General features: G+C 42.4%; 2 protein-coding genes across 2 annotated transcripts in view; both read left to right on the forward strand.

Moving 5' to 3' along the window:
• Window positions 1-17,090, forward strand: part of LOC118085727 (uncharacterized) — a 28,107-nt gene that overhangs the window by 5,062 nt on the left and 5,955 nt on the right. The window contains exons 5-10 of the mRNA XM_060273665.1: window positions 824-970; window positions 2,404-2,554; window positions 6,329-6,395; window positions 8,272-8,418; window positions 12,981-13,116; window positions 14,829-14,954. Of these exons, the coding sequence (XP_060129648.1) occupies window positions 824-970; window positions 2,404-2,554; window positions 6,329-6,395; window positions 8,272-8,418; window positions 12,981-13,116; window positions 14,829-14,954 (774 nt within the window). The remainder of the gene's footprint in view (window positions 1-823; window positions 971-2,403; window positions 2,555-6,328; window positions 6,396-8,271; window positions 8,419-12,980; window positions 13,117-14,828; window positions 14,955-17,090) is intronic.
• Window positions 11,790-15,947, forward strand: LOC118085549 (trefoil factor 3-like). The gene is made up of 4 exons (XM_035116330.2): window positions 11,790-11,936; window positions 12,955-13,116; window positions 14,829-14,954; window positions 15,642-15,947. Exons 2-4 carry the CDS (start codon window positions 12,987-12,989, stop codon window positions 15,647-15,649), a joined length of 264 nt encoding a protein of 87 aa, XP_034972221.1. The 5' UTR covers window positions 11,790-11,936; window positions 12,955-12,986; the 3' UTR covers window positions 15,650-15,947.

A 17,090-nucleotide genomic window follows, 5' to 3' on the forward strand; every position in this document is an offset into this window, starting at 1 on the left:
ACCAGCAGAAGACCCTTGATGGAGGACCTCAGTGTCCGGGCTGAACAATGGGGATGGAGAGGCGCCTTCTGGTATACTGGGCCGAGGCCATTTTGGGTTTTAAAGATCTGTACCAACACTTTGAATTGTGCTTGGAAACGTACTGGAAGCCAGTGAAGATCCTTTAGGACCAGTGTTATATGGTCCTGGTGGCCACTTGCAGTCACCAGTCTAGCTGTCACATTCTGGATTAGTTTTAGTTTCCAAGTCACCTTCAAAGGTAGCCACAAGCTATCCAAGTGAGAGATAACCAGGGCATGCACCTATTGAGGACTGGTTAATGGAAAAGGAGAGTTCCTGTTCCACAGCCTGTTTCTTCCCCAAGAGAGCACCAAAGCAGGCAACACTAAGCCTCACTGCCTGAGGATAGCTCAGTCAGTAGAGCATGAGACTCTTAATCTCATGGTCGTGAGTTGAAGCCCCACGTTGGGCAAAAGATTCCAGCATTGCAAGGGATTGGACTAGGTCACCTTTGTGGTCTCTTCCAATTCTACAATTCTATGATCTCTGTTCAGAACATTGGTGGATAGAAGTGATTTCTGCCTCCTCCAAATTCTAGTCCAGTGTAGAAGAGGACTCCTATCCACATGACAGTGAGAAAATAGGTTTGGGCACAACCCTTTGACCAGTTGTTAATTGTTTCTGCCTAAGTCATGGTCCATAACAAGTCTTTTAATGGTTCGTGTATTCTATGGTTAAAATAACCAAACAGATAAATACATGAAAGGCACATCTATAGAAGTAACAGAAGGCTGGCAGTAACATGATTCATTCTTCTGAACAGTTTCCCAGCATTGTGTAATGGACATGAGCGCAAGGGAAGAATGTGGATACCCAGGCATCACTGCTGAGGAATGCCAGGGAAGAGGATGCTGTTTCAATTCATATGTCGTTAGTACTCGGTGGTGTTTTTACCCAGCATCCATAACAGGTAACAGAGCAGCAACTTGCTTGTGACAACAGATGTGTCTGAAATAGAGAGGGATGAAGTATGCCTACAGAGAGAGCAGTGTAGAGATAGCATCTTGATCCATGTCCATAGAGATTCTGTCCTGAAATCAGGAATGAGAACACCAAAATATTGGAAGGACTATAATATTGCATTTACTTATTGTTGAGATATCACATTTTTATTGCAAAATCCATATTTTCCAGAAATAAAAGTAATGGAATTATTCGGATTTTACCCTCTAAATTTTGAATATTCTGATTGTATTTGGCAAGTCAGTGTTAGCACAGGCATTGCCTGGTTGCTACTGGAACTGTTTCCAAGGCACTGGACTACAACTACAGACTTGTGCCATTTTCATATTTATTTATTTTTGTTGCACATTTTTCTCCCCACCACTTCAGTTCTGCGTGTATAGGATATGACAGCATGTCTCCAGCCCCAGTGTCAGCTTCAATTATTTTATTTTATTTGTAAAAAAAAATTTTTTGGACAAGCACTGTGAAGAGATGTGCTGGTCATGTGCCATCTTCATTCTCCTTAATGCCTCTGGGCCCCACCCCATCATAGACACAGCAGGGTGAGTCCCAGAGGCACTGGGAATGATGAAGATGGCAGCAGCTGTCACGGTCTCATCTAGTACTTGTCTTAACCATTCTGGCCTGAGGAGGAGCCAGAAAGGTAGAGCTGCCCTGCTTTCAGCATCATGGCCCAGCCCTATTACCAACCACCCACATCCACCGTCATCGGTCTCCTGGTAAGCTCAGGAGAGCATCAGAGTGATGCTAAGAGGAGCTAACTGAAGGGCACCCGGCCAAAGCTGCCCCCCAAAAAAAGAATCCTAGTGCTGGCCCTCGATAGCACATCTTGTAAAAACAACAACTTATGATTATAGAAGTAAATTGAAGTAAAAAAAATATCCCATTGGTTTGCAGGGTATTTTATATCAAAAGCCTTTCCCATTTATTTTTCATTTGAATGTATCTTCTTCCTTTACTTCAAAACATATCAGGATCTGATGCATTCTAGAACTCAGACAAATCCAAAAATACTGGGAGGAAATAGGCAGAAGAACAAATCAGCATCTACTTTAATAGTCAGGAAAGCTTCTCTCCTCCATGTATAGAAGTCTCCTTCCTTCCTTCCTTCCTTCCTTCCTTCCTTCCTTCCTCCCTCCCTCCCTCCCTCCCTCCCTCCCTCCCTCCCTCCCTCCCTTTTGGAGTCTTCAGCCTTCCACAATATAAAGTAAAGTCTCCCCTGCAGTGTAAAGCTTGTGTGAGAGTACTATAATATAGACAAAAATAGATTCACATTCATAGAGGAATTATGGGGCAGCTTCACAACCCAATTAACTTAAAAAACAACAACAACCCCTGAGTCAAAAGTACTTCTTTCTAATTCTCTTTCATTTTAAGGACCTCCCAAGATGTGTGGAATGGCACCCAACAAAAGAGTGGGTTGTGGATACCCTGGCATCTCTGCTGATGAATGCTTGAGAAAAGGATGCTGTTTTGAACATTACCAGTATGCCCAAAATGTTCCCTGGTGCTTTGAACCTTTGGCAAGGCAAGGGAATTTTTCACTATGAAGAACTGGAAGTAGTTTGGGGTGGCTGAAGAGGATACTTTGCAGAATAAAGGACCACAGGATTGCCCTTGCACTGCATTTTTGTTTCACCTTTTCCATTCCTATATGTCTAATTAGCAAGAAGGATTCCTCATATTCCTCATAAAATAAAAGTATCAAAATATCCAGTGTTCATCTTTGTTGGGTTGTCTGACACTAGTTCTAATTTCTCCAGTAGGAAGAATGTGAGCATATGTACGGTACTAGAAATATTAATTAACAGATCAGTGGGAGGCTCAAGAGACTAAGATTAGCCCAACATCAGCCAGTTCATGCAACTAAATTAATACATTTGGAATGAGGATCAAATAGACATATATGGAGTTTGTTGTGCAATCACTTCCCCAGACGCCCTGTTTCCACAACTGCTGAAAAATAGATGAAACAATGGAATTGTCCCAGTCCTGAACTTCCAGGGAGCCGCCCTCTAGGATCAAGGGGCTGCGTGCATCCATGCAAAAAACGCCCCCCATAGATGTGTGGAGTGGTCATTCTGCCTAGCACTAGCATTTGATTAATATATCAATCCACACAACCTCACTTGTAGCAGTGAGCTGTACACATGCGACTGAGGATGTAAATTCCTACACGCTCATCTTCCGAACACATGTTTGGTGCTGGGTGTGGTGGTGGTTGGAATGGCAGCTTGAATTTATCCTCGTTAGATATCAAATAGCAACAGAACCCTCTGACATTTGGCTGGTTGGAATGTAGCCTACAAAGGTAAGAGACATTTACATCCGTCACTCCACCCATTGATCTTTCAGACCCTGTCTGCCACTGGAATCTGCTCACTTGAGAGTTGTCCATGAGGACTATTCCTTCTGAAGGTAACCTTCTGAAGGTAACTGAAGTGCCACCAGTGAAGACACTTCTACATCCAACTCTCAACATCCACTTCTACATCCAACTCTCAGTGATCCTCGATAACATCTGAAGGAGAAGTTGTGCAGGGGAAATGTTATGGGCTGTAGATGTTGTTGTTGTTTAGTCGTTTAGTCGTGTCCGACTCTTCGTGACCCCATGGACCATAGCACGCCAGGCACTCCTGTCTTGCACTGCCTCCCGCAGTTTGCTCAAACTCATGTTCGTAGCTTCGAGAACACTGTCCAACCATCTCGTCCTCGTCCTGTTGTCCCCTTCTCCTAGTGCCCTCAATCTTTCCCAACATTAGGGTCTTTTCCAGGGAGTCTTCTCTTCTCATGAGGTGGCCAAAGTATTGGAGCCTCAGCTTCACGATCTGTCCTTCCAGTGAGCACTCAGGGCTGATTTCCTCCAGAATGGATGGGTTTGATCTTCTTGCAGTCCATGGGACTCTCAAGAGTCTCCTCCAGCACCATAATTCAAAAGCATCAATTCTTTGGCGATCAGCCTTCTTTATGGTCCAGCTCTCACTTCCATACATCACTACTGGGATGGACTGTAGATAGATGAAGCTAATTCTTGCACAACTTTCCCTGTGAAGTTCCCCTTCAACTGTTTCAAGAAGTGCTGCATGCTGTCAGCTGAAAGGCACATCTAGCTAACAACGCTTCTTCTCCAATGTCCAAAGCCACTCAGATAGCAAGTTATTGGCCATAAATATCATTGCTACATTGAAAGGGAGCCTGGAAGTTAGGGGACAGAGCACCTTCTACATATGCCCCCATAAAAAAAAGAAAGGAGAGGGAATCATAAAGGGAAAGAGATGACACACTGAGCTTTCTCATTATGCCTGAAAACCAGCTCTAAGGAGGACATCCTTCCCAACCTCTTGTTTTCTAATTGAAACAGTGTTGGGGAAAAAATATGTAATGGAGCTGTTGTAACAAAGATAATCACTTTTGTAAGGAGTTACCAACTCTATGTTGCTGCTGTTTCAAACAATGTATCAAAGCCCATATTAGATTAAACTGTTTGTTGGAGGTACCAGACCTGTATTTACATATACAGTTACAAAATCCAGTGACCTCCGGTGTGCAGTCCTCACATACTAAGGGGTGTGTAGGCAAACAAAGTGACAACTCAAAGATAAGAGGAATAGTTAACGATTGATTACAGCAGTGACCTCCACTGATAGTGTATCGGAGCTATGTCACAAATCACAGATACTTTCTGCCCTGTTGCCGGTCGAAGACAAAGATCTTCATTTTTTCCATTGAAATATATTTTATACTGCAGTGTTTCTCAGTCTGTGGGCTGCAGTCCCAGAAGTCACATGGGGGTTTCAGTCTGACTTGGGGGGGGGCATACAGCTTTTTGGATGGATTGAGCCTGGCAACTCCTATCAAATGCAGAACATGGGAGCAGAGGTTGGTTAGAGAGTGAGGCAATAGCAGGGTCAGAGGGGGAGAAAGGAAATGGAAAGATATGAGAGCCAGTGTGGTGTAGTGGTTAAGAGTGGTAGACTCGTAACCTGGGGAACCGGGTTCGCGTCTCCACTCCTCCACATGCAGCTGCTGGGTGACCTTGGGCTAGTCACACTTCTCTGAAATCTCTCAGCCCCACCCACCTCACAGGGGTCTGTTGTGGGGGAGGAAGGGAAAGGAGAATGTTAGCTGCTTTGAGACTCCTTAGGGTAGTGATAAAGCGGGATATCAAATCCAAACTCTTCTTCTACTTTGGTTTTCGAACAGCTTAGTTCTTGAATGTTTTGGCTCCTGAACACTGCAAACCCAGATGTGAGTGTTCTGGTTTGTGAATGTTGTTTTGGAACCCGAATGTCTAATGTGGGTTCCGTGGCTTCCGATTGGCTGCAGGAGCTTCCTGCAGCCAATCGGAAGCCGCACCTTGGGTTCCAAACATTTTGGAAGTTGAATAGACTTCTGGAACGGATTCCGTTCGGCTTCCAAGGTATGGCTGTAGATGGCAGACATACACACATAATGGTTGTGCCAGTATGAGAGAAGGAAGTGAAAGAATGGGAAGGAGAAAGGACAGACAGACTTAAGAGAAGGGAGAAGGGAAGTTCCTGGGGCTTCTGCTGTGCCTTTTATTCTCTTTGCTTCATCCCCCACTACCACAACCTTCATTCCTTCTTTCTGTTTCTACTTTTAATGTGTAGGAGACAGTGTGCATTTGGGCATCTGTAAAAAAAAAACACACCTCACAAATGGTATAAAAAGAATTATCATGCAGTTCTGAGCACAATCACATCCAGACTGCAGGTTTTTTTGAAGCGCATAACCAAAGCACAAATGTGCATCAGTAAGAATGTAAACAGATTGAAGGAATAGATAGCTGCAGCAATCTGTTTGTGTTCCAGTTCTAGAACCAATTTCAGAAATTCTCTAATTAAACTGGAATTCAGGAGCAATGGAACTACACAGCAGTGTGAACATTCAGGAGCAAACAAAGAAGCGAATGAAGAGAAATGTTTAGCAAGTTGGCACTTTTCCCTATTCTCTTAAAACAAATCAACAAAAGATAGAACTTGAGTAAAGAAAGAAAAAGTTTGAAGAGGGTTGAAATTCTGAAACTTAAAATCATATTCTGATTTTTTCATAATGTTAAACATTATTCTAGCGGCTTTATTATTTTCTTAAAAAATAATTTGAAAACCTGGATAAATTCATGGGTGAATATAAGTAATCCCAAAGAACTGCCTTGATCACAAAATTTTCATATGAATTTTGATTTAGGGCTGAATATTGCTATTTGTACTGGTCTAAATCTGATTCAGAAATACAAACTATGGCTAAAAAGCAACACTTCCTTTTATGCATGTCTATTTAGTTTTCTAAAATGGTTGCCATGTGAAGCTGTTCAGATGTTTGGAATGCTGACTAATGTCTCCTCTGAGGTAATCAACAGTGCCTGACCAACATCATTTATCTACTTTCGTTTGATTCTTACCACCCAGGTAGCACCACCTCATATGTTTCCAAAAACACACACACACATGTATGCAAAACCCTTTAGATACATTTTCTAATCAAATGAAGAGAGATACTTGAGGTGGAGCATGGCTGGAAACTTGTTATCTAAATGCTGAATACAAACATTAATTACGGTATAAAATAAGGCCCATAGTGACTGTGAGGTACTTTCCTTGATGTTAAAGCTTGCTTCCCAAGAGCTGGAAGCTACGATGGAGCAGAAGGGGGTCTGGATACTTTCACTCATTTTAATTTTAGGACTTGGTGCATTGGCCGATGACAAGAAAGCTCCACGTAAGTACCTTAAGAGCTGCTTAGGTTATCCTTCCTTATAGTACATTAATGGAAAGAAGGCACATGTTGCCTATTCAACATGCCAATATTTGGAATTGGATGAACTTGCCCCTGCTGTTGAGAAACTTTAAGGCCAACTTATCAACATTAAGAGAAGCACTACGAAGTCCCTTAATAGCTATAAAATATGGGTAATAGCTATAAAATATGGAGGGTTTCTCCCTCTGCCCCACAAAGAAGTAAAGGGTTGCATTCAATAGAAAAATTCAATTCATTTCAGTGATATCAGCGACAACCTTTACAGTTGAATCTAAAACAAGTCACTTGGACAGTGGAACCAGCCCTGTCCGAGAGCTCAAATTGCAGGAGGGAAAGATTGCAGACCATTAATGAAACCCACAAGCCTTAGCCATAGCTGCCAAGTTATCCCTTTTTTAAAGGGATTTCCCCTTATGCTGAATAGGCTTCCTCGTGAGAAAAGGGAAAACTTGGCAGCTATGGCCTTAGCTCCCCTAAGGGTAACAAAATAATGCCCACTTACAACAGCATTCCAAAAACAGGGGTTAAGGGCAGGGGTATTCTTAGAGGTGGCCCAGGGGGGACTAGGCCCTGAGCTGTTTGCACTGTCTTAGATCTCCTGTGCCTTTTCTTTTCTTTTTTAAAAAAACACAATGCAAATGTGCCTTATGAACCTGCATTCAGAATCTTTTCAATACCTAGCATTTTGCTTCCTTAGAGGAAGCCAAAAGTACAAGAGCTGTCCCATACAGGTACTGCTTATGACTTGGTACCTAAAAGAGAGGGATAAAATATAACCCCAAATCCCACAGGAACGACCTGTAGGGAAATTACCTATCACAAAGGTGCCCTTTTTAAAATGTGTCGGTGATTATTGGGTTGTTTTTGTTTTTATTATGTATTTTGTGGTTTTAGATTGTGATTTTATGTTGTGAACCACCCTGAGACCTGTGTGTATAGGGCAATATACAAATAATAATAATAATAATAATAATAATAATAATAATAATAATAATAAATTAACAACAACAACAACAACAACAACAACAACAACAACAACAAAGTGTTCTAAGATTACTGGAAACATATGTTGTATGATTTCAACAGGCTTAACTCCTGGAATCACTTAGATCAGAGGAGATCTAAACAAAGGATTTGCATTTTTATTAGATAGGAAATTCATGAGCCCTCTCAGCCACTGAGGCTGAACCTGCATGGACTGAAAATTTGGGGGGGGGGAGTCCTGTCCTCACAAAGGTCAGCTCAGCCCCAGAGACTTTCCTGCTCAACCCAGCACTCACAGGGCTGTGGTTTGCATGCACACCTGTGCCCCTCCCGTCTGTTAGCCATTGGGTGTTCAAGGCTGAGGGCTACATTTAGGCAAATATCTGAACCGAGGGAAGTTGCCATTGAAAGGTCCATGAGACCTGCCAGAGACTACCATCTTCTCATGAGAAAAGAGCTAACCATGATTTTTGTTCTCAACAGCGGAATGCCGATGTCACGTTGATCCCAAAGCGAGAGTTAACTGTGGACCTCCTGGAATCACTCCCCAGCAATGCCGGGATGCCGGGTGCTGCTTCAGTTCTGAAGTTGCAGGAGTGCCCTGGTGCTTTGCTCCAAGCCCCCCACACTGTAATGTATTTTTCTGAAGTATACCTGGCTTTTCTGAGATCCTAAAAATGATACACAAGTCAGAGGGATGGATAGATTCTGCTATCAGGCATTCAGTAAATCTTGTCTTACAGGCAAGCATAGTAACTGCCCAAGGAAATGTGAAAAACTCCTGTTTCTCAGTCACTAGAACCCTGCCTGATGTTAAGACTTAGACTTCAAGCCAGAGCCTGAGAGAAAGTAGATGACAGATGATAGATAGATGATAGAAAGATAGATAGAAAGAAAGATAGATGATGATAGATAGATAGATAGATAGATAGATAGATAGATAGATGATAGATAGATAGCACACCGTTTTTGTTTATGATGAACCTTTAAGTATGAAGGATTAATAAAATACCTAAGCTGTGTACACCAGATAGCCTATTCTCGCAAGACCAATTGCAGTCATTAACAGTCGTTAACAGTCATCATCAGGTTTACCACTCCTATCAGCCCATCACCCATTCCCATCACCCCCACCCCCCACCCCCTGAATATACATAAGGGTCTTGCTACTTCTGTTTCAGTGCATCTGAAGAAGTGTGCATGCACACGAAAGCTCATACCAAAATAAAAACTTAGTTGGTCTTTAAGGTGCTACTGAAGGAATTGTTTTATGTGGTTATATAAGTACAAGCAGATGATGGGCTGTTCCCAACCAAGTCATACTAAGAGAAGACCTTTTTAGAATCAGTGGTTTTACTCTGAGTACGGTATGATTTAATCAGATACAATCCAGTGCTGTTCAATTTTTCCACAGGGATTATATTTCTTTCCTCAGCCTTTGTTATCCTTTGCTAGAAATGTGAGTTGATTAGTATCTAAGCTCATCCCAGTTTGTGCACGAATTTGGTTCAGGCATGTAAGATGAAACTAATGATAGCCCACATAGAGGAAATAATCACAAAATACAGGTAGGTATCTGTGTTGGTCTGACGCGGTTGAAATATATATATATTTTTTTAAAAAATGTCCAGTAGCACCTTAGAGACCATCTAAGTTTGTTCTTGGTATAAGCTTTCATGTGCACGCAAACTTCATGTTCATGTGCAAGAACAAACTTAGATGGTCTCTAAGGTGCTACTGGACATTTTTTTAATTTTAAAAATATAATCACAAAATACTTCATGTATTTCGAGCTCAAATAAAACAGAAAAGCAAGGGCAAAAGCAGCATCAGCTAGACAAAGACTATGAGCAACACTTTGACTTTGATCCACTAATCTTCAGGTAACTATTCAAAACAGATAAAAAGGTATGTCCTTCAGAGGTAAAAGTCAGGAAGAATTGTGGATACCCAGGAATCTCTGCTGCTGCATGTGAAGCGAGAGGATGCTGTTTTGAGTCCCATCCCCCTGCAGTTCCATGGTGTTTCTTCCATGTTGAGGTAGCACAAGGTAAAGTAGCAAAGATATTTTCCCCCTTTGCACAAATGCAACAAAATTTTGTACTGAGGCACATGCTACTACAGTACTTGTAATCTGTTGCACATTATATCTTCAAGAGACTATACTACCAGTCAATAGTAAAGGCCTTTCAGCGTGAGCATGCAACCAGTCTGTAGCACAGGACCAGTGCAAATGGAAAGAAATCGGATGTGAAAAGCAGCCTAGAACAACTGCATACACCCTTCCCCAAATTTGGTTACTATCCCTCATGCAAGTCCATTAGTATGAGCGGGGAGGGCAGTAATTCTAGTCCTGGGGAGAGGATAGGGACAGTCTTGTTGGTCCCACCCATTGTTGCTTATCCCTGCAGCCTTCCATGCATTTGGGCTGAACGTCTTCAGCAGGGAGGCCTTGTACTTGTACAGCGATATTAAATGATCTAGAACCCTGATCTTCTAAGATTCTACACCACACAGGATGCCCACACAAGTCAAGCAGGCTGTCTGCTGCAAAGGGCCAGCCCAAACACATGGAGGGGTGCAGCGATAGACCAGCAGGAATGTGACAGGGGGGTGGTCAGGCAGAGTGCCCCTGCTTCCTCTCTTACATGGTCGGAATTGCATAAGGGGAGAAAAGGTTTAGGCCCATGGTCCGTATAAGTATGTGTAACTGAGTACAACATATTTTGGGGGGCAGAATATTATGGACATCTACCAGGGACATTACCCCTGCTGTCACTTGATTTGATGGAGAGCCAGTTCTTATACTTTTTCTTTTTATTGCCTTTTCAGAATGTTAAAACAAAGCTTCAGAAACGGACATTTGCACAAAGAGCATCTCTGCCAATGGAACAATTCAAACAAGAAAACATGTCACCATGCACATTGTGCTCTTGTAATTCTGATTTCCACGACACTTCGCTTTGCCTTTGCATTCCCACAATAACACAATTAATCACATATTTTATCTCCCACCGCTCACAATATTTTAGTGCTTGGCATCTTTTCAAAGCAATAAAAGGTTATAAGAAACTTTAATTGTTGATTTTGTGGGACTTCTTTCTGTATATATTAATGCAGCCAACACCTGCCTCTTTTTTAAGCATCGGGCTGCTTGAAACATCATCACTTTATTTCTAAATCATAGCATTGCAGAGTTGAAGGGGACTCTGAGGGTCATCTAGCCCATCCCCCTCTGTAGCTGACATACAGAGGTTCTGCATACAACAGGGAAGTTTGCGAGTTACTGGTCTTTTATAATTTTCAATGCACTTGGCATGTGTGAGTCAATCGCTCCATGTTGGGTATTAATTGGCTAAGTACTCCCCTTGCGATAGAAGCTGCTTTTTCTCATTTGGGAGGAAAAAGTTAAATAAAGTTAGTTGTAATCAGACAAGAGGACATGTTCATATTTCCATTGTCCTGAGGCCCAGAAGGAGCACATTTCCATTACAGAGTTTCAAACTTGTCTGAAATAGAATCCACTGGTATTGCTTCCTCATTCCCCTCCTCACTTTACATGAACCATACCTTCTATGAAACCAAACCATTACCACAAAAGCAGAGTGAACCACGAAACACTGACAGAAAAAAATTATCCAGTGACATATCAAAGTAGATGGATAAATTATAGACTGTCAAGTACCATATTGGGAGGGTAATTAGTTAGGTCTGTGGCTCTTTTTCTAAGAGAAGTGGGTAGGATTTATTCCGTATGGATGAGTAGGTATTAAAACACTGATGTTGTAGAGCTACTGCCTTTTAAAACTAGCTCAAATGTGGGGGATAGCTAGGCCAATGCATCTGCTAAAGTCGTGTTCCTCCTTGTAAGGAAGTTGCAGGTAAAGAAAGAAGTGGTCGGTTAAAATGTCCTAACTCTCATTTCGGTAAGAAATGTTGCTTGTAACCACAGAACAGGTGGATTTTTGACACAGAAAGTATACGAAATCAACCAAAAGGTTGCCACAGAAGTCTCTTTGCTTGCATTGCTTCCCCAATTCAACATCCAGTTCTTGCCTTTGGGATTGGAAGCAGCTATTTTGTTGGTCCAACTATTTATAGCTGGTTCAACTGCTGTTCGTCACCAAGCTGTTCAACAACTCCTTCAGGTAGGCTAAGTCGAGTGGATCTAGGGATTGTGGGGGGCAAGGGATTTGTTTTGATTTTCATTTCAATTGAAGTTTTACCAATTTACCACCCCTCAAAACAATACAGAAACTGAAATGTGCCTTTCCTTTTAAATTCCTAATTCTATTAATATTGTGGAATGGTTCCTCTACCAAAAGAAGGTGTACAGAATGTACACAAAAGGGGCATAAAGAGGCAGATATTGGTAAAAATAGGAAACTAAAATGCAGTGTTACGGAATATTGTCTGCAAAAATGTGCATGCGAGGCATACAAAAAAAAAGTCTGTTAGGAGAAATGTTAATGAATTTTCACTTTTAAAAAATTTCAAAGCTGATGTTGAAGTACAGCAAACTAAATCTGAGATTGTAAACATGAGAAATTGAGAGACACTGAAATCAACAGATTCATCCATCTCTATCTGGTGTGTGTGTGTGTGTGTGTGTGTGTGTGTGTGTGTGTGTGTACACACATATGCACATGAATATTGTTGAAATATTTTGATTTCCAGGAGCCAGTTTTGAATTGAACTTTGGTCTGCAGAAATAGCCTGGCAGAGCCAGGTTTCCTGAGTGCTCAACTATCTTGAATCCTTCTCCTCTGACCTGTTTTCCCTGCAGTGTCAGAGATAAAAAGTTTGCCTCAGAGGACTGATGCCATGATAACAGCTACAGAATGCATATGAAGCACTTTGAAGACTAGAAAGTGTTATACAAATGTTAAATGTCACCTGTTCTGAACTCATGATTTACCAACCCAGTCTGAAAGCCTCAATTTCTTATGTCTTTGTTCATCAAAAAGGAAGTAGATTAAACCTCTACTGCAGGCTTCCCCAAACTTCGGCCCTCCAGATGTTTTGGACTACAATTCCCATCATCCCTGACCACTGTTCCTATTAGCTAGGGATCATGGGAGTTGTAGGCCAAAACATCTGGAGGGCCGCATTTTGGGGATGCCTGCTCTACTGGGTCACAACCTTGATCTGGAAATCTTTCAACAGGTTTGAAGATTTGGTGAACATTCCAGATAGAAATGAACTTCAAGTGCCTCTGGCTCCTGGCCATTGTCCTGGTCTTAGGATTCACCAGTTTTGCAGATGCCAGGGGTGGCCGAGGTGGTGGCCGAGGTGGCCGAGGTGGCCGTGGGGGCAGAGGACAAAAAGGTAAGTCACCAATTTAAATTATTTCCACTTTTTAGAAAACTATTTAATAGCTAATACTAGTTTATTCTACAGCTGTGACCCTGTTCCTAGAAGGAACAATGCCATAAATTTGGAAAAACATGATTGAATGGCATATTTTTTACAGTGCGTAAAAAGCAAGGTAGCAGCACGACACCTAGCAGTGGGAAAGGACCAGTGTTTGGCTCCCTGGACAACCTAGTTACTGACCACTGATTTCAACAGCCTCCAAAGGCAGGTGGCCAAAAGACAGGTGGCCTGAATTATGTTGGTGGATGATTCCGAGGGGATCCATTCTATTATTGTCTTTCAGCACAATCCAATGCATGTCTACTTAAAAGTACAATCTGTTGATATCAATGGGTCATCCTCAGCAAGTCCCTTTGGGCTACAGACCCTTCTAGATCAGCAAGTCATATTGTTATCTCCCTCCTCCTCATCAGGTGATGTGATAATATATCATCTGACACCTTTAAGAATTCAGATGACCATTATTGCCCATTTTTTCTCAACCCATTAAGCCCATTGTGAAGATCTGGCAATCAGCGGATGTCATCAGGAGAAGTGCAGGTGGGTGTAGCTTCACCCACATAGGCTCATGGCTCAAATGGGAACACCTGGTGGGACTCACAGGCCCATGGACCAGGGGTTCCCCACCTCTATATGGCTACTATATGGCCCTTGTACAAAAGGTTAAAAAAGTTATGGCTGATAAGCCAAATGACCAGAGGGGGTCTTTGAGACAGAGTCAGGGTTGGCTTTGCTATACAGAACGATGGAGTGACTGGATTCATGTAGGAAATAGATGAAGGCATGAACTGATATATGAATGTTCAGCAATACTACTAATAATAATGACGACAACAACAACAACAACAACAAACTTGCTGACCCTAGCCAGGTTTATGGTAGAGCTTCAGGAGCCAAAATGTAATGGCATGCTATGGGAAAGACTTAAGACCATGCCTGAACATCTTGTTGGTCACCAAGCCAAATACCAACCACATATGGTGATCCATCAGGGATGCCGTAAACTTCCTGTTTGTGCTATATACTTGCAGATGTTGAGCACCTGGCAGGCCACAGAACAATGCCTGGTGGACTCCATTCATCTTGATGGGACACAACTTTCAGAGAGAAAAATAAGCCTTTGTATTTTCTGCCTATTTATTTGCTTGCCTCAGTGAGACCTTTTAGATATGTGACAACTTCCTAACATAAAAACAATGACAAAAAAAACCCCGTAGAGACAAGGCCGGAGAAAGCTTCCAGAACATATATAAAGAGGCTCATTTGGTTCAGAGAGGTTCTCTGTCTCTGCTCAGAGGCATCACACAGCTCCTAGTTCTTAAGATCTGAGGACATCCAGCTTCCTGCCTTCATGAAAAATCACCCTTGGGGGTACCTCCCCTATGGCTCTTGGGCAACCAATAGACTAAAGCTAATGGCAGAGCTGAGGTTTCAGTGTGTGTGTAATTGACTTCACTCTTTGAAGGCAAAGGTTCCCATTGAGCATATACCTATTTTCCATAATACTGAATACTGTTTTGCATTTGGAATTTTGAAGGACTTTGGTGATCAGGCTGCATCCTATTTCTCTTTTGCTTGGAAATCTTCATGGCTAATGTTGACTTGAATCTAAATTAAACCATTCTTCAATGAATTTTGATTTCTCAACTTTTCTTATTGAATAGGCAACTGTAATGTACCTCCTCGTCGGAGAAGTGACTGTGGATGGCCTGGAATATCTAGAAGTACATGTTTAAGTAGAGGGTGCTGTTTCAGCAGTGCAATCAAGAATGCGAAATGGTGTTTCCACCGTGAGTAGCACCTTTGAGTAAAACATTATCATGTTTGGGCCCTCCCCCACTTTGAAACATCAAATTTTTATTCCCTTCCATTCAGTGATGTTGCAATAGAAAAAACAGCGCCAGTAGAATACCAGTGTGTGTGAATAATGTAAAGCTAATCAGAAATTTCGCAGTAGATATTTTTCTGAGGTTTTTCCTTTCTCAACCCCTCCACTATAAAAAGGCCACCATGCACAATTTCCTTGGAATATTGTTCACCATTCTTTGTGTAAAGCACTACTATGTAAGCACACCAGTATCCTTCTCACTCCTTCCATCAATACTGTAGAATGATTATGTTCCCCCTCCACGCCCAACCCCTGGTCCTGCCTGGTGCACACGCAGATGCTCCCCAGGTGCCAAAAAAAGGATGCAATGTCACTGTTTGGGTGTACATCCCTTAGCTGGCAACCCAAGAGGGAAGCCATGCAGACAAGAGCAAGGATAACCATAGCTGCCAAGCTTTCCCTTTTCTCGCGAGGAAGCCTATTCAGCATAAGGGAAAATCCCTTAAAATAAGGGATAACTTGGCAGCTATGGGATAACCCCCAACTTATCCATAACCAATGAAATTCCTCCCAAGCCCTATTCAGATTCCAGACAGTTGAAACAGGAATGTTCACCCTATAAAGCAGATTTCTCTTCTTTTCATTTCAGGAAATTAGAATGAAATGAAGGCACAGACCAGGAACGTCCGACAACGGCGTCCCTCCAAGACAAAAACAAAAAACAAAATACTGGCATAGCTGTAGCTTTCAACATTTCCTGCTCTCTACCCCGATTTCCTGCTTCTTTCCTTGCCAGGGGGGTCAGTTCATATCTGCACACAACAACTGCGTATCCTCTCCCGCAAAGCTATGAATATAGCTAATTAGTCTCAGCTCCATTTTTCCAACTTTGGATATTACTCATTAGAATGTAGAAATGCATTTTATTTTCCTGTTTGCATTTATGAAGCTATTTTGTGCATATTAAAGCATTGTTAAAATGATGTGTTTCTCTTTCTGATGCTCTTGACATTTTTTCCACCTTTAAGCTCTTATCTCACAGCCGTGCAAAGTGAAACAGGTCTATTTTCCAAGCAGACTAGATATCTAGCAATTTTTTTTACAACAAGAATACAGTCTAGAGCTTTTGATTATTTTTGACCACACTCATAGAATCAGCTGGTGTTTAATAGCTCTCCATCCAACAGTGGACATCCATCCATCAACCTTTAACTCAAAGGAGAGGTGCACTGCAGAAAGGTGCCTGTGGGACAAATGGCTTCAGGTGACTTAAAGCTGTTGGGCCACACTCCATGATGTGGAGAGGCAAAGGGGGCAGGGGAGGCTGTGGTGGACCCATGGGAAATTGGTCCATTCCAAGTTATGACCATCATTCAGACTCAGAGCATCATCCAATCCATTCACTGTGAAATCCAAAGAGATGGGACACAATTCCATCATCCTTTCTCAAGTGTCATCCTTTTGTCAGTGTGAGATTGAAATGGTTTGCATCAGCTACAGATCCAGTCCTTTATCCACTATGGTACCTGCTTATCTCTTCCTGCAGCTAATGCAGCTTTGTGGGGATGATTTCAGACTCAAAGAATCATCCAATCATTATCCTATTCTCATAGCAGGGGGCAGGGGGCTGGCTGCTTAAACGGGTGAGGGTTGGATCTGAGGGAAACCCACCATCGGCTCCATTGTCTTTGCCCTCCGCAGAGCCCAAGTCCCAGCCTGCATCCCCATTTGCAAAAGCAGAGAGCAGGCTTATGCCCTCTCCGCTCACCAGGAATGGCCCAGGCTGTTTGAATCCCCCCGTTGGGGCCCCAGTGAAGCCTCCTCTATCCCACGATGCTGCCACACCCGAAAGGGTGAGTGGGCTTCTCATATTAGGGGGCAGGGCTATGAAACAATTTCAGAAATATTTTAACTTAAGAGCCTACTGCCCAAGATGGGACAATAGGACCTACAACAAAATGTTACAGCATATCCTAACCTACTAACAGAAGCACTGTTGTCCAGGGTTCTAGCCAGCTATCCTCTCCAACCAGGACGTACTACTGCCACCCTCCTCAGCATAGCTGCCAAGTTTTCCCTTTTCTCACGAGGAAGCCTA

The sequence above is a fragment of the Zootoca vivipara genome, chromosome 4 (assembly GCF_963506605.1).
Source record: "Zootoca vivipara chromosome 4, rZooViv1.1, whole genome shotgun sequence".
Taxonomy (NCBI): domain Eukaryota; kingdom Metazoa; phylum Chordata; class Lepidosauria; order Squamata; family Lacertidae; genus Zootoca; species Zootoca vivipara.

Excerpts from the sequence above, each read along its gene's own strand:
- LOC118085549 (XM_035116330.2), top strand. The coding sequence starts at position 12,987 with ATGAACTTCAAGTGCCTCTGGCTCCTGGCCATTGTCCTGGTCTTAGGA. Across the intron at positions 13,117-14,828 it reads TGGGGGCAGAGGACAAAAAG|GCAACTGTAATGTACCTCCT; the intron begins GTAAGTCACCAA and ends CTTATTGAATAG.